Here is a 25298-nt window from a genome sequence, read left to right as displayed (position 1 = left end):
AGTAAGAAAGAAACTCCCAACATTTCCAACACATATGAGTAATGCACCCCAAGGCAATGCACCGAAGACTACTATCTAAAAGTTTCTCAGTTCCTTAACTCTTCTGAAACAGTAAAGTTTTAGTGTTGAATACATAATCTTCTCTTTTATGCTTGTGCTTCCTTTCTCATACATAGTGCATTTACTCTTTGGTTTTCTTGAGTGCTCCAATTCCTTGACACTCTCCTTTTATCTTAGTCATTCTGCCCATTTTCGATTTATTTCCTTCCCTATATAGACTAAACCACATGATTTACCACTTCAATAAATTCACTTTTCAGAATCCTTGAGTGCCTCAGTCCCTTGTCCTTTTGCTTCTTCACCTACTCCTAGAAACTGGGTCATTGCAACCATCTACCGTCTCTCTTCTTACCATGCCTTGCCTGATGGAGAAAAATCACAAATATATTATTACTACTGATAATTTCAGCTGGGCTCATATATATATATATAGTTCTTTCTCTTAAACCCTTCTGTGACTCTTTCAAACATTTACTACTCTCCTCAAACACCCTACCACAACCCTTCTCTTCTTGCAGCAGATGGTCCTGTTGCCTACTTCACGGAGAATATCAAGACGCTCAAGGACAAATTTTGTATCTTCTTACAACCCTATTTGCTTATACCCATCTTTGCCTCCTTCTTTTCTGGCTCTTCCCATCCAAGCAAATCCCTTGACCTATATCTAAATTCCCTTCCATATTAAAAAAATCTTTATATCAACATCAAATATCTATTCCTTAGACAAATGTTTATTAAACACCAGGTACCAGGCTGGGCAATTGAGATATAGCGACAAATAGAACCCAGCTGCCATAATGCCTATTGAATTGTTTGGCACCTCTTTTCCATGAATTTCACATTCCTCCTTTATTTATTTGGTTACAATGGGAGCTGTCATATTACTCCCCGAATGATTTGGAGTAGGCATCTAAACCAAGATTGGCAATCAATCCCTTTACTGGGAAATTTGTAATTGGGACTGACAGTCAGCATCACACGGCAACAGAGTAACTTGGAAGTTGATGGTAGTGGCCGTTTTCTGTGATGTGGACCAAGACACGCAGAAAGCCATTCTGTAACAAGAGTGACGCTGAGGCAGATTCAGAGATATGAATAGAGGCAAGGCACTTTCCAAAAGAGGACTTTCTGGGTTCTTTAAGGTGCTCTAGGCTCTGGTTCTATTCCTGAGGTCCAGCTGCATCCTTGCTCTAAGATTCCAGGGTTCTTCCATTAAAATTTCTTTCTGCTTAAGATAGTATTTTGTTTTAGGTTTTTGTTACCTGCAATCAAAAAGCAAGATTCTGTCATTCTTACTGGAAAGCTGGACTGCCTTGTTTTGTGACTGCTGTCTGTTGGAACCCAACCACGTATCCTTTGAGGTTAGAATTTTAGAGGACTGGGTATCGAATGTCAGAATACTGCCTCTTATTTTCAGTCTTCATTAAGGTGTCACGAGAAGGGAACATGCTCAAATACAGCTGAAAGCTGCCTGGAAACCACAAGGCCAGGGTGTAACTCTGTTCTGTGAAGTCCTTTTTGCCTATTGCCAGTTGCCTGAGACTACTGAGGTCAGATAATCACGGGCTTTACTGAATTACAGCTGCCAAATTATCTACTACGCTTTTTCTACAGCTATCAATTATTCCCTTTCTCTCTTGAATCTTCAACACTTCCCGCTATATTTGCTCCTTATATTAGCATTGAAGTCCACAGCCCTCTCAACAAAATCCTAGATTTCACAACTCTTTCTTCCTCCTTCTTCTTCCTTAAAGAAGTTGTTCATACTCAGTGACAAGCTGTAGCAATCAGGTGGCCTTACTCTCTGCTGTAACTGCACTTACTAAGGTTGTCCATGACCACCTTATCACCAAATTCAACGGGTGTTTTTCAGGTCTTACCTTACTTGACCTCTCAGGAGCACATGCCACTACTGACTGCTCCTGTATTCCTGAAACACTTTCTTTCCTTGGTTTTTGTGATACCATATGCCTCTGGTTTTCTTTCACATGTCTGCTTGTTTCTTTGCAAGTTCCTCTTTCTGTTCTATACTTTAAACATATTGGTGTTCCTTGGGTTTGGTCCTAGTCCTCAATCCTCCTTTCTGTCCTCAACTTTCCTGGGACAATCTCAACCACTTCCTTGGCATTACCGTACATACCTGAATATAAGACCAACACCTGCCTTCTTCCAGCTCACAATAATCTCTTGAGGAAGTCACCTTATATTCTGACCCTTAAAAAGTCCTTGAATAACAAAATGCTCTTTGGGGGAATACACATTAGCATGCAATGATCTCATTCAATGTTCATATAGAAGTCACCTGGCAGAATTGGTAAGAAAGGAAAGAAGGAAATTTAACACAGATTTAAAAATTAGTTCTAGAGAAATTCCTTCACATTTGCAAATATTGGATGTCCTTGTAAACAGGCCTTTGAAAGATGATATGGAAGATGATATGATAGTGGATATGATTACAGGATGAATGATATAATGTGATTAGATACAGTGGCCTGGAATAAAATTCCCAGTGACAACACCATATATAGGGTCAAAAACTTAGGTGGAAGTGAAGATGACTGTACTTAAGAATTATGTCAGAGATTCAAAATGTGACCCTGGTGATCATAAATCACTGTGAGGAGTTTCAATAAAATTATTTTAAAAATTACATTTTATATAATATGTAACTTAAAGTACTTAAGTATAATTAAATTAATACAGGGAACATTATAAGTAGATCCTTGATTATTTCATCTATATCTCTAAAAATTTATACATGCAAGTTGACCACAAAATTTTATTAGGTGGATGGATTTTATTTGGGAAAATGGGGGCCACCCTGTATTCAAAGGCACCTTATATCTGGGAATATATGGTATACACTGATGACTCACCTCTCTCTGGCCCAGTTCTCTCTGCTAAACTACAGAGACAAATAACAGTTTACTGATATTTCTACTCAAATATCACATAGACACCTTAAACTTGTCCAAAGTTAAACTCACAGTGCCTCCAATCTACTCCTCTTCCTTGGTCCCTTCTCACTGAATGTCGCCACCTTCATTCAGTGGCCCAAGCTGAAATCTATCACCCATATCGCCTCTCTCCCACACACCCCTGTGGTTTCTATCTCTTAAATCTCTCTCTTATCTGTTCGCTTCTCTTAATTCCCTCTGTTTTACTCCAGGCCACCCACATTTCCTCCCCAGACTACTGTTAACAAAAATCTAAACTGGTTTTCTTGGTCTTGTCTCCTTTTACCCTACACTCCTTGAAGCAGCCTGAGTAATCCTTCTAAAATGCAAATCTGATGTCAATTCCCACTGCAGGGGTAGTCAAGTCCTTCCCTTCTTCTTCCACATTCGTCTCAGGTTAGAGACTCATGCTGCTTCTCTAATTCCCCAGCCCTCCTCCTCTTTCCTCCCTAGCGCCTCCCCCCACAATTTAGTGAGATTAGATGCTCTTACTATGTTTTCCCACACTCCTTATCTTTCCCTACCATAACACTCTTCACACTTCTTTGTTATAATTGTTTATCTTTCCTGCTAGGCCGGGAACCTTGTCTATATGGCTAACCATTGCATTCCCCTAAGAGAGGGCAGGACCTGAGACATATGAAGTGCATTATAAATATTAAACAAAAGAACAAATAATTTTGTTATCCCAGTACCCAGGATATCTGGCAAATAAGAGGTCCTCAGTAATATTTGTTGAGTCAATAGATTGTTGTTGAACTAAAGATGTGTGATTAACTAAAGCAACGTGTAACAAGCAAAATTAATACTGTGAAGGCTTTGTCCTTAAGGAGCACATATCCTTCTTAACTGGGCTTAATTAGAGATGGCACCCTAGAACAGGTGGCTTTTGGAAGAGAAAGGGAGAAATAAAAATTCTTACCTAGTGGAATGTAAAGAGCAAATGTAAAAATGTCAACATCTATGCAGAAGAAAATCATGTTCTTAAGACCTGGGTAATTCCTAGTTTAAAACTGCTGTGACTTGGGAGTGTTCTGTACTGGGATCTACTTGTCAAGGAGCTAGCTTTCTTCTCTACCTTGGATACTGGGATTCAGCCAGGGAATCAGCTGCAGAATCTAATTACTGCCAGCAATTAAACACTGAACTATATTGCCTCTCTAAAGTTGAAAAATAATCCTTTCACTATAGAGAATAAGATTCTGACCAAGTTTTATATTCATAGGCTTTATTAATTTTTATATTATAGTACTTAGAATAAATTTCACAAGAATATTTGCTCTAGTTATTTTTGGCCTGCACTTTGATAACTTACACTAACACAATGGCCAGTCTGTTTTCTTTGCTGTAAAAGTTTCTTTGTGCACTATTCCTTGAACATGGGTCTCACGTTCTAACTTTACTTAGATGAAAAAAAGTGTTAATTTCATGAATGGTTTAATATCACTTCGTAGATTAATAGACTACATAAAAATACGTTGGCTAGCCGTATAAATGTGGATTGATGTATTAGTTGGAAATCTTGTTTGGAGAATGAAAATGATAAATAAGATGCCTAATAAAATGTTTTCTCAGAGATGCCTTACTAAAGAAAGGAGAGGTTAATTACTCCAAATGATGATTTTGAAAGGGAATGTCTACAATGTCGGTTACATTGAAACAAGGTGAAGGATCTGAATTCAAGTGTGTGGGTTACTTTACAATCTTACTCTTGAACTGTTATAAAGTCTGTAATTTTTAATCTGGGGCTTCATTTATTAGTGGTTTATTAGAGTGGGTTTTGTTAAAACTGATTTAAGCACAAGCCAGCAATATACTATTCGGTCACCCTATTTTACAGAAGGTGCTTTAAACTTCTGATTTAATCCTGATACACACAGTGGACTGATAAATTAACTAGAGAGTTCACAAAGGTCATACATGAAAAACAATCTGATTACTTTATTAGCCACAACTCATTTATTTTTCAAACTTGGAGATAAATGCAAGTTTCCTTTTCAAAGTCACATTATTATGCATTTTATACTTATGATACAATGAAAATTTTCCAGACTTAGAAAAGATGACTGAATATTAACATTTGCCAGGCAATTTACAGTTTCCAAAGAGCTTTCTCATTAATTACCTCAGAAAACTGAATAATGATGTGATTATTAAAGGTTAATTAAGCAAATACTTGTGAAGTAATTGGGAGGTAATCTATTTCTAATGTAACTGGTCAATCAGGGGTATTTAGGAAATATTTTTGCTGGTTAACAAGTCTAACCAAAACAAAAAGATATTTAAATTGTTTCCCTAGTGGAAAACAATAAGCCCGTGTTTGCTCTTTTAAGCGTCAATTGTTTCAAAGGGTTCCTGATTCCACCGTTTTGATGGTTTGAGAGGTTTTATGAGGACTCTGAGCTTACCCCTCCCAATGTTACCGCAAACCTCACACTGCTTTCTGCCACTTGAGAATAAAAGAAAATATCTGAAGAAAGTAATTACAAGAAGGCACAGAGGGCTGTGGAAGTCAGAGAACTAGCCATCTACTTGCGGAAAACAACACATTTTGGTTACTGGGTATACGGAACAGTGAATAAAAATCCAACTCATTAACAATCGAACATGACTCTCCAAGTGCATAACCAACACAACAAAATTTTCTCAAAATATTTTCCATGGGTGTAACTTATAAGATTTTCAGTATTCTCGTCAGCAGTATAACTCCAAACTGCTTACTCCTAACTTTGGGTAGCCTGGGTGCTGCCTCACGATTACCAAGTGGTTTAAAATCACATCCCTCCTGCTCCCGCTTTACCAGCGAAGAGACGTTATTTCCAGGTACGAAATGCGAGGTGGCCCGCAAAAGTAGAGGTAAAAGGTCTCAGTTACAGCCCGAGGATCAGCCCTGGGGAGTCATGGGGCTCGGCTTAGGTCCCCGCACTGGCTGGTGGAGTGGACACCGGGCACCTTTGTCTGCGCCCTGCTTCCCTGGACCCGGGCGGAGAGCCGCGGGTGGGGGGGCGGGTCCAGCGGTCCGGGCGGGCCCGGCACTGTCCTGGGTAAGCTCGCGGCGAGGGCGGCCCGGCCGGGAAGCGGGAGGTCAGAGGCGGGGCGGCAGGCCCCCTCCCACGGGAGCCGCGCCAGGTCCCAGCAAGAGCCGGGAGGGATCGCTATTGTTTTTGGCTGGCACGTTAAGCCCCACGCCGACCCTCTGCGCACCCAGGTTTCCTCCCGGAGGCCATTCGGCTTCCTCTGAGGCCCTATATAGGGGCCTTGGGCCCAGGCTGAAAGAGGTGCGCGCCCGCTCCGGCCTCTCGGACAAGCCCGGGCTCGGAGCGCCTCTCGCCCTCAGGTCTCCGTAGCCAGAGGCGTCTGGAGAGGTGAGGCGGGGGAAATTTCTCCCCGGTGCGAGGAGGCCAGGAGGAGGAGAAGTAGTAGGAGGAGGAGGATCCGCTTCTCCGGGGTTTCCCTGACGCCAGCAGCAGCGCTAGACGCGCGCTCCCCGCGCCTGTCCCCGGCTCCGGGGACAAGGGGGAGGAGAGCGTGCCCGCCGCCGCGGCCCGCGAGGCGGCAGCCGGGATTGGAGCGGGGGCGGGCCGCGCGCGGAGCCTAGGAGGTGTCGGCGAGGGAGGCGCGCGCCTGCGCGTGCGCGGGGGTGCGCGCCCCGGGCCCCCGCCCCCCACCCCCCACCCCTGCCGCCCGTGGTCTCCGCCCCCCTTGCGCTGCTGTGTGGAGCCGGAGTCGGCGGTGGGTGGCGGCGCCTGGAACCTGGAGACAGACCCACCTCCCCGCCCCGGAATGTAGTGACTCCCCGCTCTCCGCTCTCCTCCCCTCTCCTCCCCACTGCAGGAGGGAGGCGCCCCCGAGTCTCCCCTCCCGCGAGAGGGGCCGCGCGGGCCGGGCCGGGCTGGAGCAGCGGCGGCGGCGGCGGCCGCGGGAGCCTAGCCTGCAGCGAGGGACCGGCTGAGGCGCGCGGAGGGAAGGAGGCGAGGGCTCCGCCGCGCTGCCGCCGCCGCCGCTCCCGGGGAAGAGATGGCGGCGGAGCGGAGAGCCCGGCGACTCCTCAGCACCTTCTCTTTCTGGCTCTGCTGCCTGCTGCTGCTCGAGCGCCGGGCGTCGGGCGCCGCGGCCACCAGGAGCGGCTCCCCGCCGCAATCCCCAGGTAAGCGGCGGTCGTGGGGTGCGGGCCCGGGAGGCGGGGGGTGGGGGTGGGGGCGGGGGCGCGGCACCGGCACCGGCGGCGGCCGCTGCGGTGTTTTTGTTTAGGATCCAGGAGGAAACGTGTAGGAACTTCTCTGCCTCGTCTCGGGTTGCCGAGGAGAAAGGGGGTCGCGCAGGGTAGAGAGTGAAGTGGGCAGGCGGGGGCGCTGCTGGGGGAGGGGCGGCCGTGGGGGCGCATCGGGGGCTCCGGGCTATAGTTCTGCGCTTTGTACCCGGAGGCAGGTTCACCCCTCGCCTCCCTCCCCTCCCCCAGGCTCATCCCACTTGTAAGAGTGGGACATTCTTGTGCTCACACAAGCACCAGTAGAGGCCACTACACACCTCATTAAATAAACAATCGTACGGCCAATTCATTAATTTTCAGGAAAGGAAGCGGGAGGGGGGCTTGAACTCCGCATTCCCTGGCCAGGGATTTCCCAGCTGAAGTCTCAGGGAAGCGCTGGTTGATCTCGAGGGACTCCTCGTGCGGGATTTGTAGCCCCGAGGCTGTGGAAGATAGAGGGTGTCCGAGGGACACGGTTGTCCCCTCATAACCAGTGGTGTTGACTTAACGATGAGGGCGCCTTGGAGAACAGCTCCAAGTGATTCTGTTAGTGTTCCCGTTATGAAAATGCTTGTTCTTTCCTGGGAATTACAACTATATTTACAGCCTGTTAACTGCTCTTAACCTAGGGAATGGTCTAAGCATCGGATTTTAAGTACTTGAACGTTGTTTTCAGGTGGCAATATTTAAGTATATTTAGCCGCAAAAGCCATTTTCAGGTTTTCTATATCATAGATTATTGAAGTCACCTGCATTCCTATTTATTTACAGGGACCAATTAACAAAACGCCAAACCTGCCCGTAAGGACCTTACAGTGTAATTGCGGAGCAGATTCAGCAGATGAAGGACAAATTAGCATGTAATCTGTTTAAATTGTTTGACCAAGGTGGTGTATCATAAAACTTGACAACTTTCACCTACTTGCATGAGATCCGAAATTTCTGTATTTGAAAGTCATCTTGTCAGGCACAGTGGCAGCTTCTATTCACTAAACCATTACTTGTTTTTCTCTGGTTTATATTTAAAATCACACGGCAATGTAATTTGGCTGATAAAAGCTTTCTTTTGGTATTCTTACAGAGTATATGTAGTACACGGCTTTCGCCAGTGTTAAATGCTTTAACCCTGAAGTACCAATGGGTATTATCAAAACAGCCACATAAACAATAGTGTTTTAGTATCACACTTGCACATTCAGCCTAGAGTACACATGTTGGTCCTGAAATGTAGGTAACTGATCCAACCCTTTCTATTCTTGTGGATAGGCAAGAAAAATGTAACTATCTTGGAAGACTCTTATTTAATTTTACATGCAGTTCATCTATTATGTGTGTGTTACTGCTTAAAATTTTGTCAATAATTTTGTAAGTAAAGTGCTAGTAATTTTAGATTAATAAAAGTAATAAGTCTCTTAGGAAGTCATAACATCTGTCTCAACGTTAATTCAATTGATGGGCTTTTATTTTGTGCTGATGAGAGGTGTAAAGCATGGCTGAAATGTGCACTTTGCCTTCATGGAGTTTGCCGTCTGGCATGTGGGTTAGAAAGATAGCCATTTAGCCACTAATTATATAGTAATTAAGTTGTGATAAGCACTACTGAGGAGAAGAGTAGGTTTTGAGAAAGCGTATACTGCAGGGACCTAACCTAGACTGGGTGTCAGGGTGTCTCAGAAGTGAGATCTGAGTAGGAGTGGAGGTGAGGAGAGTCACAGCTAATTAGTGGTATGGTTTGGTCTAGAGCACGGATCTTCTGATCCTGTGCAGAGTGCTTTCCACAAACCATTCTGCCTCACTTCCAAAGGGAAAGGAATAACTGCAGCAAGGAAGGGTTGGTCAGTTCTTTAGCCAGCTGCAGAGACATCAAGGGGATTGAGAAGGGAGTAAGCAGCAATGGAACAAGCTGTTTCAATAAATCAGATGTCGTTCGTAAGTGGTTTAATTTTTTAATTGCTGAGATACCTTTCTGTAGGGGATTACAGTGAATAGGTGCTAGGGTATGGAGATATTTGGTAGTAAAAGGAGAACAATAGGATGTGGGACAACAGGATAAATGGAGTGTTTTTCCAACATTGGGTAGACATGAGGAGGTGGAGGAAAGAGAGAAGGACTGGTGATAGAAAATGGTCAGCAGTGGCAGAGGGTTGGAAATGATTAGGCACACAGTCTGGCTTTAGGAAGCAAGGAGGGGCAGATTACTGAAAAGATATGCAGGGACCTAGGGAAAGATGACATGATAAAGTCACCCGCGCATTGCAGGTCTTCTCTAATCAGAGTGAACAGGTTAAGGAATGGTGCTCAGGTGGGATTGGGATGCCAGAATGGAGAACGTTAGGAAGACAATGTGAGAGCTTATTTGAAATCAGTTTGAATTTGAAGTAGACTAGATCAGCTATTTCTACCATTTCAGCATCAATTTTTTGTATCCCAAGAGCAGAAATAGTGAAAAGTTTTAATCCAGTATTGGTTGCTTCTGAGTTACATGAAATATGTAGAAATTGTTTTTTAAAACTTTTCTTAGAATAATCAAATATCCAATTCTCTGATCAGATTGCAAAAGAACATTTGATGTCCTAATGATGCTGAGGCTAGCCTTGACCTAGACTTCAGAGGTGTACTATAGAGGTCATGTAGCTATACTTCTCATTTAAGGTAAGAATCCTCTTGTCAACATCCTGCATAGGTGACTCTGTCTGCCTGAATCATTAACTTGATGATGTGATTCATTACCTCACAAGGTAGTCTATTCCCGTTTTGAATAACTTCTTTTAGTAAACTTTGTTTTATGTAGTACATTTAACTTTAATTTTCACCCTCCCCACCTTCTTGAATTTTTTTTATCTTCTCCTGCCTTTTTTTGGCGTCACCCTATCTCCTGATTCATCTCTTACTCCTCTGATCAATTCTTCATTTGTTTTCAGGTTTTTCTTTCATATTCTCATCAAATATTGGTATCTAAGGTTGATCTCATTCTGTATACTTTACTTGTGTTCAGTTGCTACTGTAAGCTAATGACTCTCCTAGTCCACTCTGCTTCACGTGTCACTCTGTAGCTTCACTGAAGAGGTACCTTGCATTACACAAGACCAAAGGTAAACTCATCTTTGTACCTCTTCCCTCATCCCCTCTCTCCAGACAATAACAAACCAGTTTCTGGTCCAGGACTCTCATATTGTTTGAATGATTGCATGGACTTGTCTTCCTTTGTTACCCACCTTGGACATCACTGTTCATCACTCAACCAAGTTGTGATCTAGAAGTCATCCTGGACTCTCCTCCTTCCCTCTTTCCCATAGCCAGTAGTTCTCCTTGATTTTTTTTTTTTTTTACCTCCTAGATATTTCTCGAATCATCATCACTCCACCTAGAGTAACAATAGTAGCTCTGTAAATTAATCTCTTTATCTCTGCTGTTAGCCTCTAGAAGTCTGTCCTCCTGCTAGAATGAACTTTCTTATATATTTTTCTGAGCATGCCACTCTGCTACTTATAAACTCTTAGTGTTCTGTAGCTTGAGTGTTAGAGTCTGAACTTCTTGGCATGAAGATTGTGAGGCCTTTTGTGTTCCTTACTACAGGCCTCCCACACTCCCAGCTTAAAGCCTCATCTCTTGGCACTTCTAATGTGTACCTGGTGCTCCACCACTCCAGGTTAACTGCAGAGCTTCAGGTCTCCAGGCCTTTGCACATGCTGTTCTTTCTTCCTGGTTTTTTTTTTAATTAATTAATTAATTTATTTATTTTTGGCTGCTTTGGGTCTTTGTTGCTGCGTTTGGGCTTTCTCTAGTTGCGGCTAGCGGGGACTCATCTTTGTTGCGCTGCACGGGCTTCTCATTGCGGTGGCTTCTCTTGTTGTGGAGCATGGGCTCTAGGCGTGCAGGCTTCAGTAGTTGTGGCATATGGGCTCAGTAGTTGTGACGCACGGGCTTAGTTGCTCTGTGGCATGTGGGATCTTCCCGGACCAGGCCCCTGCATTGGCAGACGGATTCTTAACCACTACACCACCAGAGAAGTCCCTTTCTTCCTGCTAATGCCACTTCCCACCTACTCATCTATTCAGTGCATTTTTTTCTAGTAGCCCCCTCCCCCAAAGAGAGTTAGAGTCATCATTCTCTGTGTGCCCATAGCTTTCTGAGTCCTTTTCATCTTGTGTTACTTATTTCTTGTCTTCTCTACTAGTCTGACCCTCCTGAGGATTTGGACTTTTCTTACGTGGTGTAGAACAAACATCTAGCACAGAGTAGATCCCCATTAATTGTTTATTGAATGAATATTGAATTTCTTTTAACTCCCGGGCCTTACAGCACAAATCTGATCCCTTTATATGATGGTCCTTCACATGTCTGATGACAAAATTTGTGTGTGTGTGTGTGTGTGTTGCTCTCTCCTTCTTTCTAAATTAATCATCCTAATTCCTTCAGCCACTCTTCATCTTACTTAGTTTTTGACCTTTTGTGAGTTTGGTCATCATCTTCTGGATATGCCGCAATTTTAATATTTATTAGTTTTGTCATTTTTGGAAAGATCAGTGATCATACTAATTGATCTGTAAACAGAGAGTGATGCCCTGCTTTGCCTACCTAACTGGATGAAGTATAAAGGAGTTCATAGATTTCCAGGATGAATGTTCAAAGGAGATAAGAAATGTGACCGCTTTTAGTAAACCATATGAAAGTTAATATGTAGAATGGTGAAAAAAGACGTAGGATATGGAGGCAGAGGATTTGGATGTGACTCATGGTTCTACACATTTCCATATATCTGTTGGGGGCTATAGGCAGGCGCCTAACTGAATTGTCAGAAGAATGAAATGTAAAATTGCTTATAAACTGTGAAGTACAGTGTCTGTATAGAATGGTTTTAATTTTTTTTTGTGAACTTAAAAATATAGTATAATTCTATTAAATTTTTTGAAAGTGTAGTTTTCTTTCCAGCAATTGATCATTGTTGGTTTCTTCTTTACGAGTTTTCTCTATGCTAATATAAAATATAGGGGTAACATTAATCTCATTATGTGGAAGTTCTGTTTACCTATTTCATAGTCTTTCTTGCCAAACCCTTCATTTTATTACTGACTTTTGTGTGTTTGGGAGGTATTTACCATGCCATTGGTAGGCATTTTGGCTTCTAGGTAAAATTGCATCAACAATAAGAGAACAGTCAGTGGAAATGACTATAGGTAAGATATTATTGACCCAGAGAGCTAATGAGGTGAGGAAAAGTGTATATGATGTTTAAAAATTGACTTTGTCATGGGACACAAGCCAGTGAAAGATGATATTAAAATATAACCCCAGTTTTGGATTTGTTTAGAATCAAAGGAGTTTTTTGACTAAGGATTTTGAAAACAGACAAAAAATTCCATTTAGACACACTGGTATAACTGTTGGTATATTTCTTTCTAGTCACTATATGGCACATCATTTTTATGTTGTAATCATGGTGTATGTACAACCTTATATGTGCATTATTCCATTTTTCTTTGTTGCCGCACTATCTTTAAATCGTCAATTAAAATAAGTTCTTAAAAAAATACTTAAATACATGTTTGTTTTGAAGTAAAAAGAAAGTACATAAAGTAAAACTTCCACCAGCACATTCCTTTTTTAACCCATAAATAACCACTGTTAATACTTTTTCTTCTGTATTTACAGAAGATATGTGTGTATAGTTTTATTTTTTACACATAAGCAGGATCATACTAATTGTTTTTCAACTTGTTTTTCACTTAATAATGCGTTGGAGATCTTTCCATACCACTGAATACGGATTTTCCTATAATCATTATTTAAAATGTCTGTACTCTTCCAGTGAATGAATATAATATTAATAGTGGCCAATAAAAGTATTAACTGAATACTCACTGAGCTGTAGGCACTGTACCACTCTCTATTACATGCATTTAATCCTTTATACATCCTCGTGAGGAAGATGGTAATATCTCCCCATTCTACAGTTGAGGTAACTGAGTGTCAAATATTAAGTGACTTGTCATAGGCCTCACAGTTCTCATGTGGAAAAGTCGGCATTCAAATCCAGTCCTTTACAGGTCAAAAGTCTATGCTCTTTATTATACTGCATACTGCTGCTAACAATTATTCTCCTTTTATAGATGTTGACGTTGTTTTCAGTATTTTGCTCTAATAAAGAATGCTGTAATGAACATCTTCCCACGTGTAGTCTTTCCTTCCGTATTTTGGATTCCCTTGGATAGGATTATTGGTGAAAAGATAATTTGTGTGTGTATGTGGGAGTCAGGGTTCCATTTATTTTAGAAGAGTAATGATACCATTGAGTAATACCATTCATTGACCAGTACTTTTACAATTTCTTCAAGATATTTCATCTTTAATTGTGACCTTAAGGCCATAATTTTAAAATGCAGGTCCCATAGCTTCTCTGTTTCATCTGTTAACTGAAGGAATTAATTAATAATTAATAGGTGATCTCAAAGGTCCCTTCTATCTCCAAGTTTCTATAACTCTGTAGTCTATAAAATTGAGTAGTAGATTTATCTCAGCTAAATGACTTCTGCTAAGTTTTGTGTTTGAACACTGATCTCGTTTCTGTTCTTTGATTCAAGAATTACCTTTTGTCATTCTCTAAAGCCCAAGTTACTATGCATCTTTTTTTTTTCCAGGGTGAAGTCGGATATGATTGGGAAAGTCTTTTAAATTGCCTGTAAATGATCGTGTATGATTTTATTTTATATGTGTAAAAATAGCTTTAGGGCTGATTTCAAGAAATAAAACTTCAGTGTTAAGCAATTGTGAGATATTTTAAGTTGCAGTACTACTTGAAATATTAGATACTTAGGCTTATAACGGATGTAAAGTAAACTGGCAAGGTTACTGATCTAGCTGATATTTTGATTCTGCCTTCAACTTCTTTATGTAAAGAAAGGAGAGAGAGGTAGTGAGTGATTTTATATGTCCTATTTTACTAAAATCAGTACTTGAGTTCTTCTTGTTAAGGAGTTAGCAGTTGGGCAGTCTGAATTTCAGATTGTGTCTTTGCTTTTCCTATTAAAAAGAAGCATGAGAAATAACTTCTTGTTAAAAATTTGTTATTGAAGTATAGTTGATTTACAAGGTTGTGTTAATTTTTGGTGTACAGCAAAGTGGTTTAGTTATATATTCTTTGTCATGTTCTTTTCCATTACGGTTTATTATAGGATACCCTGTGCTATATAATAGGACCTTGTTGTTTATCTATTTTATGTATAGTAGTTTGTATCTGCTAATCCCAAACTCCTAATTTACCCCTTCCCATCCCCTTTCCCCTTTAGTAACCATAGTTTGTTTTCTATGTCTGTGAGTCTGTTTCTGTTTTGTAAATAGGTTCATTTGTGTCATATTTTAGATTCCACATATAAGTGATATTATATGTTATTTGTTTTTGTCTTTCTGATTTACTTCACTTAATATGATAGTCTCTAGGTCCATCCATGTTGCTGTGGATGGCATTAAGAAATAACCTCCTTTAAGTTTGTTTTATGGCAAGAATGTTTACATTTAATTTTGTAGTCAGTCGGATAGTTCTTGTATAGCCCAAACTAGAAATTTAGGTAATTTTGACTAGTTGCAAATATGTTATCTTTGAGGTATAATTATGCACAAAGCCATGCACTGTGGAGATACTAAGATGAATTGGACATATTTTCTATCCTTGGTCTAATAGCAGAGATAATAACTTAATTTGGAGAGAGAAAGTGTAATTACTGCTGTAGGTGGAGAAACAAATTCTGGAATCATTGTGTTACTATTAATCAAGTAATAGTACTACTTTTCTCATAATTTTGGTTCTACGTCTTTAGTCCCAACTTAGTTTTAACAGGTCAGTAGACTATAACTCTCAGAGAGAGTTATTTTTCATTTCCTCTGTGTGAAATGATTACTGGAATGTTTGAATATATGAGAATGCTAATAATGGAGCCAACTGGGGGTGCAGCTACTTCCATGTCTTCAGGAAATCCGGAGATTGATTGTACAGGTTTTCAGGATTTATTACTGGTCAGTAATAGCCAGTAAAACTTACTGAGGAGTCCTGAGCAGAGTGAATTTTTAAAGTGATACCACATGGAAACTGAATACAGAACATTTGTTTTTCAGGTGCAAAGTAAATGAGTCAAAAAAAAAATTACCAGGAAATATCTTTATGTGTAAGGTCTAGTTAAGATTATAGCATTATCATATACAAATTCAGGGAATAGAATAACAAATTATAAGTTTTATTTATAATTTTTATTCATAGCATGACTTTTAATGTAAAAACTAAAATTTGAGGATCTTTTTGGTTAATAGTTGAAAGCTTTTGGTTTGAAGTTGGGTTATTAGTTTTAAATTCACACAGTGTTATGTGTCCAGGAGATTGTATGTACACTTCCTATGGCGATAACCCCTTTATTAATAGCACCCCACCTACATAGAACTCAACCATCATGCACCCTCACCTCCAGAACGTAACTGAAGACTAGGGAATAAGAGAAATAATTTTCAAAGTCTGTACATTGAAGTAAATAAGTTTCTCAGAGTCCCAAAAGTCTTTATTTAGAGCCTATTTATCTTTAATTCATATGTAGTTCTAACAGACTGTATTGTCTTATTTCTAAGTCGATAGTTGATCAGAAGTGGTAGAAAGACTGTCTTGAAATGCCCCCTAACAACAGCAGTTAGTCACCTTTGTAAGGAATAAGATTTAAAATAAACATAAGACCACAGAGATCTTCCTTAAACAGAAATGGTTGTCTCAGTCAAGTTGAGGAAAGTTTCTTTTCCTTTCCATCACTGCCAATGGGTATCTCCTGCCCCTGGCCATTTCTTTTGCCCCTCCTCCTACAGATACAGCTGCTGTCTGGAAAGAAATATCTTCCCTCAGAAAATTCTGTGGAGTCCCATCTCACCTCAAATTAGTGTGAGTCCAGGCTGACACTCGAGGTGGGAGAAAAGGAAATATGAATAGGAAAAGAGGTGAGGTGCCAGGGCAGGGTTCCTTCTCTGCTAGTCCCTACCCCTCAAAGCCATAGAATTTCTCTATTAGCAGCATTTTTAACCCTGATGGCTAAAATATGTCTGTCAACTTTAAATTTGGGGGTAAAATTAATTGTTGGTTTGATTTTAAGAAAATAAAAAATATTAAAAATTTTTCAAACAGTATGTAAAATAAAAAGTGAGATCATACATTCCAACCCTCTCCCCAGTGATAATCACTTTTAATAGCTATGGACTTTCTGTTTTATCTATACAATTAAATATTTAAAATATATAATATATACATGTATAACTAACAAGTGATGTAGTGCTGTGCATACTGTTTTCCAGTGTGTTTTAGGACATCTTCCCATGTGAGTACATACAAATTTATCACAGTTGTTTTGATAGCCACATGGTATTTTATAGATGTATCATAATTTATTTAACCAATTTCTTTTGATGCTCCCCAATTTTTATTGCAGACATATGCAGTGAACCCACTTTTACAAAATATCTTTGTGCACATGTTCAAATATAGTATAGAATAAGTTTGTAAATGTGGAATTGTAGGGTAAAAGAGCATGTGTTAAATTTTTTACTAGTTATTTCCAGGTGGTTCTCCAAAAAGCTGATTTTTCTCTATCAACAGCAAATGAGAGAGTGCTGTTTCCCCACACCCTTGCCAACATACTAGTTATTTTCAGACCTCATAGTCTCTGCCAATCTGATAGATGAAAATGTATATCTCTTTAAATTTTATATTTTAAAATTATTAATGGAATTGAGCATCTTTCAGATTTTTATTAATGGTTTATATTATTTTTGAGAATTGTCTATTTGTCTTTTGTTCATATTCCTTTATCCTGTCTTGAATTAATGGTTCACTTGTAAATTAAACAATATAATTAAGAATAGGAACAATTTAAAACTTACCACTGTCAAAACTCCCATGGCTACTTGTGGTTCGTCACGTAATGAGAAGTGCATAGAGTAGTCGACTCAGTCTGCTTACCCGACTTCTGCTAACCACTGTTCATGTTTGCTTGATATAGATTCATAAACTTTCAAACTGCTCTACTTTGAAGGAAAAAGAGCTCATTGATTTGAGTGAAAAATAGGAATTGAAACAGATGCTACTACCTCTTTTAAGACAGAGCAATTTTAGTTTGGAGTAAGTTCAGTTAATCAAATACTTGCATGCCAGTTTGACTCAAGATACTGAGGTGGTGGTTTAAAGTGGAAAATGGATTAAGGATGTAGCAGGAAAGACAAGTTTAAGGGACAGGATATGATTTCCATTTTTGAATACCCTGAGCCTGAGATGTCAGCAGATCATCTCTGTAAAGGTATTACAGAATTGGGGCTCAGATGAGAGGTCTCTCTAGACCTCTGGCTAGAAATATAGGTTCAGGAATTATCTGATAGAGGTGATAGTTCAAGCCATGAGACTAGATCATTTCACTGAGGAAGAAAGAAGAAAACCTAGGGCAAAGACTTGAATATACACCCATCATTGGGTGTCCAAAGGAAGGAAATATTACTCTGTCTGCAGAACAAGGTAAGTACCTAGAATTAGAGCTATGTAAAATGATAAAAGTTCATTTTGCCCCTACATATCTTATTCAGAAACATCTGTGTGAATAAATGGGATAGTGCTAACATAATGTTTGTTCTTTTCCCTTCTACATGCATGGTGTGACCCTGGGTTAGAGTGCTAGGCAGGGAGAGGGGAAGCTTAAAAGGCAATTCTGAACAATTTTTTTTTTAAAGAATTGTAAGATATTTATTTAAAAACATTTATTTATTTATTTGGCTGTGCCGGGTCTTCGTTGCGGCATGCAGGATCCTTTAGTTGTGGCATGTGAACTCTTAGTTGCGGCATGTGGGATATAGTTCCTGGACCAGGGTTCAAACCTGGGACCCCTGCATAGGGAGCGTGGAGTATTATCCATTGGACCACCAGGAAGTGCCCCCAGTTCTTTACTATAAATAACATATATAATAATTTATCACTCTGAACTGAGGTAAACAATGAGTTAATATGTGTCTGTGCTTAGAACAGAGCCTGGTTTATCTTAATCACTAATTAAATGTAAACTGTTGTTTGTTTTTATTATTTCTATAAACTGGATGGAGAGGCTAAAAATACATGAAAATTAGATAAAACTTATATAATTTGGTTTATATTATCTGATGGCTGTGTATAATTAGATTGTTAAATGAGTAAGCTTATGTGGGGAAGGATAAGGGTTTGTTTAATTTGGAGTATTTGGTTAACAAGTTTCGAGGAGGTAGACTTGAGCTGGTTTTGAAGGCGTGAGTAGGCTTTTTAGATGGGCAGGATTTTCTGGCAAGGAGAGTAAAATGAAGAGTAGTATGAGTTGAGGCAGAGTAAAGGCAAAGGCAACAAAAATGTTCTTGATCAGTAAACCATTTCTAGAAGAGACTCACTTTTGTTATTCTGAAGTTTATCTTTTGTTATGAAATGGCAGGTGATTATTAGATGATGAAATCATAGGCCAGGTAATCTTTAAAGATTGTGATGCTAGAAGGGAAGCTGGAGGTAGTGCTTGTTCCAATTCTTAATGCCTGAAAGTTAACCTTATCATTACATATTTGCTTCCTAAAACTTCATTTATTTCCTGTTAGGCTTTGTGGGTATCTTTTACGAAACATTGATTTCTCTGGATTTTATTCAGAGCCGCAGAAATAAGCTTCAGGATGATGTGTATTGGGAAGTTACTGAGGAATTAATTTTTGCTACTTTATGAAGAAATCCTTATTTTAAAAAAATTCTGTGGAAGTGTGCACTTCCTTCTTCAGAGTAGGTGTATTTAGGTAGAGATTTTGCAGTTTCAGAATCAGCCTTATTTATCAGTCATTAATGTTCGTGGGTAAGAAATATCAGGTAATATTATGGTACTAACTTGGTATGTAGTTCCACTTTGTTCAAAATTGTTTTAAGATTTGCCTCTGCATACGCATAATAATTTGACCTTGATATAAGGTTCCTTTTTCTTTTAGAACTCACTGGACAGCCCCCCCTGCCCTCCAAATTTAGTGCTATACATAATAGTAATGTCTACTAGGTACCCTCATACCCTCATCTTTTTAAAAAAATCTGTATATTTGTAGAATTTTGTGTGTGCGTGGACTTTGAGATTTAGAAATTTCATCAGGATATGATTAGATGGAAGTTTATTCATTGTTTTTTTTTTTTCCTCTTTAAAAAATGGTACAGTGAAGTTGCATTTTTGGTTAGGCATTAGGTTTAAATTCAGTCAGTAATGTGAAAACTGCCTATTATCATTTTCTCATTTAAATACCTTAGGAAGACCCTACATTGGAGGCTGATATTTCATCTCAGTAAGTTGGGCTTAGATAACTTTTCTTCTTAGTCTTGGAACAAGTTATTTCTTTTGTTGACTACTAAATAAAGATGAAGACTTGCATTTGTATTGTTCAAAATCATTTTTTCTTTTAACTCTAGAACTGAAGTGTGATGAGATGCACATACTAAGAGAGGCACACTGGAGCTGAGCTCAACTAGGAGAACAACAAGTTCATATCTCATATTGCATGCTTATACTGAATGGCAGGTAGAATGGTTCTATTTAAATTATTTCATATTTTCTCATGTATGATTGAATTCATTTAACTTAAAATGTGTGTATGATATGATTTCTCTCATTAGTGAGTTTTGTTGTTGTTCTGAACACACGAATCTATTTTAGGGTAGGAAAATTTCTTCTATTACTTTACTACGTATACTCTGTATTCTCTTTCTGGAATTCCACATAAGTATATTTTCTCTGTCTCTTTTCTCTATGACACTTTATTTCCCCCTTTTTTGGTGTGTCAATTTTTGCTTTATATGTTTTGAGGCTATATTATTAGATGCGTATGGATTTAGAATTGCTGTCTTTCTGGTGATTAAAGTCTACTTTTTTCTGATTTTGATATAGCTATATCAGCTGTTTTGCTTAGTGTTAAAATAAGAGTTTTCACCCTTTCACTTTCAGCCGTTTTTATAGTCTTATATTTATGTTGTGTATGTAGCATACTCTTAGGTTTTCTTCTTCTTTATTTAGACTGACAATTTTTGCCTTTTTTTCTAGAGCTCTTAGTCTATTTACATATAATGTAATGGCTAATATATTCAGCTTTAAATCTTCCATTTTTATTATTTACTTCTCATTGCTTTGCCTGTTCTGTGGTCCCCTTTCTCTTTTTTCTTGATGCCTTTTGGTTATCTTCAGTTATGCAGTTTTTCCCTCTCTTAGTTACCAGTTATATATTCTTTTACTATTCATTTAGTGGTTCTTAACACATTATTGACTGGGATTTTTGCAGACACTAACGCCTGTGGCCATAATACGTCTCCGGTCAAAAATGTGTTAAATGTATCTTTGATTTATTACTTTTACCATTTATTGGATAATACAAGACCTTTTGAACACCTTAATTCTATTTGTCCTTTTCTTCTAATTTTTGTTATTATTGTTACGTATTTTAGTTCTGTTTATATTTGATAGCCACATGACATTATTATTTTATAAGCCATTATTGATTTAGATTTACCCTTGTTGCTTGTATTTGTCAGTTGCTCTTCATTTCTTTCTGCATCTCTGAGCTTCTATTTGGGGTCATTTCCTTCTGCCTGGAGAATATCCTTCAGTATTTAGTTAAGTCTGCTGGAGATGAATTCACTCAGCTTTTGTCTGTCTGAAAACATCTTTATTTCATCTTCAATTTTGATATTTTTGGTGGGGGCTGCTGAATATAGAATTCTAGGTGACAGTTTTTTTCTTTCAGCCCTTTGAGAATGTCATTCCATTGTCCACTGAACTCCATTTTTGATGAGAAATCAGCCATAAGTCTTATTTTTACTCTCTTGTGGGGAATGTGCTTCTCTCCCTCTTTCCCCCTTTGGACACTTTTAAGATTTACTCTCTATGATATTCAGAAATCTGACTGTGATGAGCCTCGTTGTGATTTTCTTTGTATTTATCATCCTTGCTGAGTTTCTTGTATCCGTGGAATGATTACTTTCATCATTTTTGGAAAGTTCTTGGCCATTATCTCTTCAAATTTCTTTTCTTCCCCATTGGAGTTTAGGCTTAAGGCTTCTTTGAATCCTCGTCATTCTGATGGGTTCAGAAAAACTATGGTTTTTGTAGTTTATATGTGTTGTTTTGGTTGTTGAGGTAAGAGTGACAGTCTCTTATGACTTTCTGCATTCTAACCAGAGGCAGCACTCCATTTATTGATTTCTTAATTTCATTTATTGTATTTTTCAGATCTAGCATGTCTGTTTTGTTTTCTTTTATAGTTTCTAGGTCTCTGCTGAAATTCTCCATACTGTATCTTTATTCCTTAACCCATCCTGTCATACGTGTTACCATGAAGGTTTGCTTTTATATTTGTTATTTCTCCTGGTTTTGGGGTTGTCTTTTGTTTTTATGTGCTTGTTTATTTGTGATTGAGTGCCAGGGATTGTTTATGAAAAATTATAGACATAATCTGAATGCTACTATCTTCTCTCAGAAAGGATTTACCTTTGCTTCTCTTCTGGAATGTGGTTATATGAAGTCACTAATAATCTCAGGTCACTTTAATCCATTCAGGGATTGAGATGATTTAAAATTGGGCTTCAGACCTTACGAGCTGAAATATTTTGGGTTTACTTTTATTTCTTGTATGTAGCCCTTTGAGGTCCTAATCCACAGTTTAAGAGGTTTATCCTCCTCCTTGGCAGGTCCTCACTCCAATTTTTGTCCCCTCAGGGCTTACGTCTGTCAAGAGCTATGCTCATCTTCTCAGCCTCTTCAGCAGTAGTGGCCTTTAGAATCCACAGATACCTCTAGGTTAAAAAAAAACAGCTCCAAATACCAGGTTTATTTATTTTGATTTTCTCATTTTCTAGATCTTGGTCCCTTAATTCCTCATGACCTTGATTGCCCTCACACAGATCTTTTGTATTTTGTCTAGTTTCTTTATTTCTCCGTAGTGGAAGAGTTGGTCTGAACTGCCTACTCCGTCATTCCTGGAAGCTGAACTCTTGCAATGCCCCTTTCGTCTTTTCTCTTATTTGTGTTCTGTTAGAAATTTTCACGCTTGTCTGGTTTTTTGTCATGTGCAATCTGCATTTGTTGCCCCTGTTGTATTTCTTTGAAAAATTATTCAGTTGTTTTGTGGCTGAAAGCAGTCTGTCCTGATTTCAGATTCTCTTTTCATGTGCATGGTATTCTCAAGTTTTTTTAGGATTTCTACAGTTGAGATTTCTGTCGTTAGGCATTCTAGTACTTTAAAGTTTTCTCTCAGTAAATTTTCCAGGTGAAAAATTTTGTTTTAGTTGATAGAACAATCACTCCTTTAGCTCCTGGGTCTTTTAAAGTGTCTATTGATGGGTACTTGTAATGATGGGATGGTGTCTGTGTGTGCAGAGTATTGCTAGTTGAGATGGACTCTTAAACTTACATGGGTTCGTGTTCTGATGTTTCAGGTCTAGATGAAAGGAGAAAATTTTAGACTTGCAGTAATTTTGTGTTGCTAGATCATTGGTTTGTAGGGAGTAGGGGTGCAAGGTATAGTCATACTGCTGTGAAATAGGTTTACTGTTACCGTGTTTGTTTTCAGTGCTGGAATTAAAAAATTCACAATTTAAATGCTGGCAGTTGGCTGTGGAACTAGCAGTAGCAGCCTCTTCTCTTTCTGCCCCTTGTCTCAAAACTTCACTTCACACATGATCTGCAATGTGAATGCTCTGCCAGGTGCTTTGCCAGGCTTTTTTCTTGGAGGCACCCCAGGCCCACATATGGTTGGCACTCTTCTGTGATTTTCAGTGGGCTACAGATTTTTCCCCTGGGTTTTTCTTTTAATCTATTCCTTTGATTATTTCAGCGGGTATTGGGGGTGGAGTGTTGGGTAGGCATTGATTACATTTATGAGCTCAGTTTTGCCATCTTGAACTGATAATCTACACTGTGTGTGTGTTTTCTCTTTTTCAGTTGGTTTAGTTTGGTGTCTGACCCAATTAAAAAAGAATAGTTTTATTATTTTCTTTTTACTTTTATGTACATATAGATTATAATGCAATTTCTGAAGGACTCTAATAGGCTAATTAACTCTTGCCTGATACGAACTCGTATGGAATGGGGTATTTTTTATTCCACAGACATTTTTGTGAATGTTGAGTATGTTTTCAGGACTGTGCTAGGTTTTGGGATTACAGACTTCAGCAAGTCTCTCAATCTTATATACCTATTCTTGAGGCAGAGATACATTTCTCTGAGGCTGAAAGACTTTTCTTCAGGAGAATGACAGCAGCAGTGTTCTTAAAATTTTGATTGTTTTTACCCATTGTTAAATATAAATGGGTACAAAGTATTGATAATAGTTCTTAATGTATGTAGAAAATATTCCAGTTAAAATCTTATTTATAATTTTGGCTGTGTTACTCATTTTTTCCCATATATAGTAAATTTCAGTGTATTCTCTGACCAGGTGATCATATCAAATAATAAGGGTTTATGTTACATGCATTATTGCATTTATTCGTATGTAACACATACATGGAAAGTAGGATGGCATGACTTCTTTTTAATAAGGAATTCAGAGTTCAGTAAGGTAGGTAGGACATGAAACAGAAAAGTAGAAGTGTTATGTATTCATTATGCAACCTTTTACTTACGGAAAGAAGAATTAGGAATCTGCTTCAGTCTTAAATCTAGAATTTGCCAGTCTGAAAATCATTCTTTGGAAGTGGTTTGAATGATAAGGTATAGTAGAAGGAATTAGGAAAGCAGGTAGCTGAGGCCACAGGGTGGATTGGAAAAGAAAATGGCTAGCTTCATTATGCTGTTTCAGGAAGGACAACGTTATTTCTATCATAGACATAAAATACACTATAAGGAATGTTGGCTGTCTTCACTTTATATCCAACAAGAATAGTACAGTTTAGGAAAAGCTGTTTAAATTGAATCTTCCTGACTAATGTTTTGTTGTGATATAAGTTGATTTTCCTCATATGTTCATCTTAGGTTAAATATATTATTTATGTAATGTTATAAACTTGATATGACAAAGTACACTTGCTGCCAGGTTTTCAGTTTTTAATGCAGTGGCTTTCACACTTGTTCAATTGTTAGAACATCTGGAAGCAGTGGTGTGCTTTGTGAGATAATTGTGAAGTATTAATACCTTTAATTACATTAAACAAATGAAGTATAATTCTGCAAGCTGTAAATATGACATATGAATGCTGTTCAACTCAGTTTCAATTGAGGAAATATTTAATCAATATTTGTTGTGTACCATAACACAAGATAATTTCGTGATGAAAATGAATTATGGAAGAGGTAACAGAAAACAGAAGTAAGGTTCCCCTCCCCCCCACCTCCTCCCCCAAATCAATGGTTTATAGTATCTTTTAAGATTAGTTGAGGTCTTCATAGGGGCTGGTTGCTTTAGCCAATGGCATCATGCCTAAGTGATTCTTGAAGTATAGTCAGTATTTTTCAGAGCATCATTATACATATACTGAGATAAATCTGTGCTCCAGAGGCCTGGTAATCTGCATTTTAAGAAGCATCTGCGAGATTTCCTACTCACAGAGCTTGAGAAGTATTTGCTAAATGTTGCCTGAAAAAAACCCCAGAATATTGCTTCTGAATTTAAAAGAAATAGTGTTTTAGAATGAACTTCCTCTCCAAGGGAATATAATTCATATGATAGGGTAGTTGCTATTTCACTTATATTTAGGAAATGTCTTTTTATAGCTACGAACATTTGGAATATTGAAAAGAATTGCCATTTCGCTGAAAGTCTTTTGTTATTTTCCATGGGAATAATCATATCTAATGATTTTTCAAATGTGAAATTTATTAGAATTTGGACTGTATTAATGTAATATCTGGAAGATTCAAAGTTATAATACATTTTAAAAAGTTTTAGTTTTGCTTTGTTAACTGCTTCAACTTTTGGAAGCAGGAACATAAATGAAAAGTTAAACTGAAAGTCTTATATGTATAAACTTTAAAAAATTCTTTCTCCAAAATTGT

At 38.6% G+C, this 25298-nt stretch overlaps 1 protein-coding gene across 11 annotated transcripts in view; it reads left to right on the top strand.

Annotated features, from left to right (window-relative positions):
- Positions 1-6744: 6744 nt before the first annotated feature.
- NEO1 (neogenin 1) overlaps positions 6745-25298 on the top strand; it is a 242625-nt gene continuing 224071 nt past the window's right edge. For all 11 annotated transcript variants that reach the window (XM_060294023.1, XM_060294026.1, XM_060294021.1 and 8 more), the window contains exon 1: positions 6745-7164. In XM_060294023.1, coding sequence (XP_060150006.1) covers positions 7035-7164 — 130 coding nt within the window. In that variant the 5' untranslated portion in view covers positions 6745-7034. The remainder of the gene's footprint in view (positions 7165-25298) is intronic.

The sequence above is a fragment of the Globicephala melas genome, chromosome 2 (assembly GCF_963455315.2).
Source record: "Globicephala melas chromosome 2, mGloMel1.2, whole genome shotgun sequence".
NCBI lineage: Eukaryota > Metazoa > Chordata > Mammalia > Artiodactyla > Delphinidae > Globicephala > Globicephala melas.
Note: the sequence above shows the minus strand (reverse complement) of the source record. Positions and strands in the feature narration are given on the sequence as shown.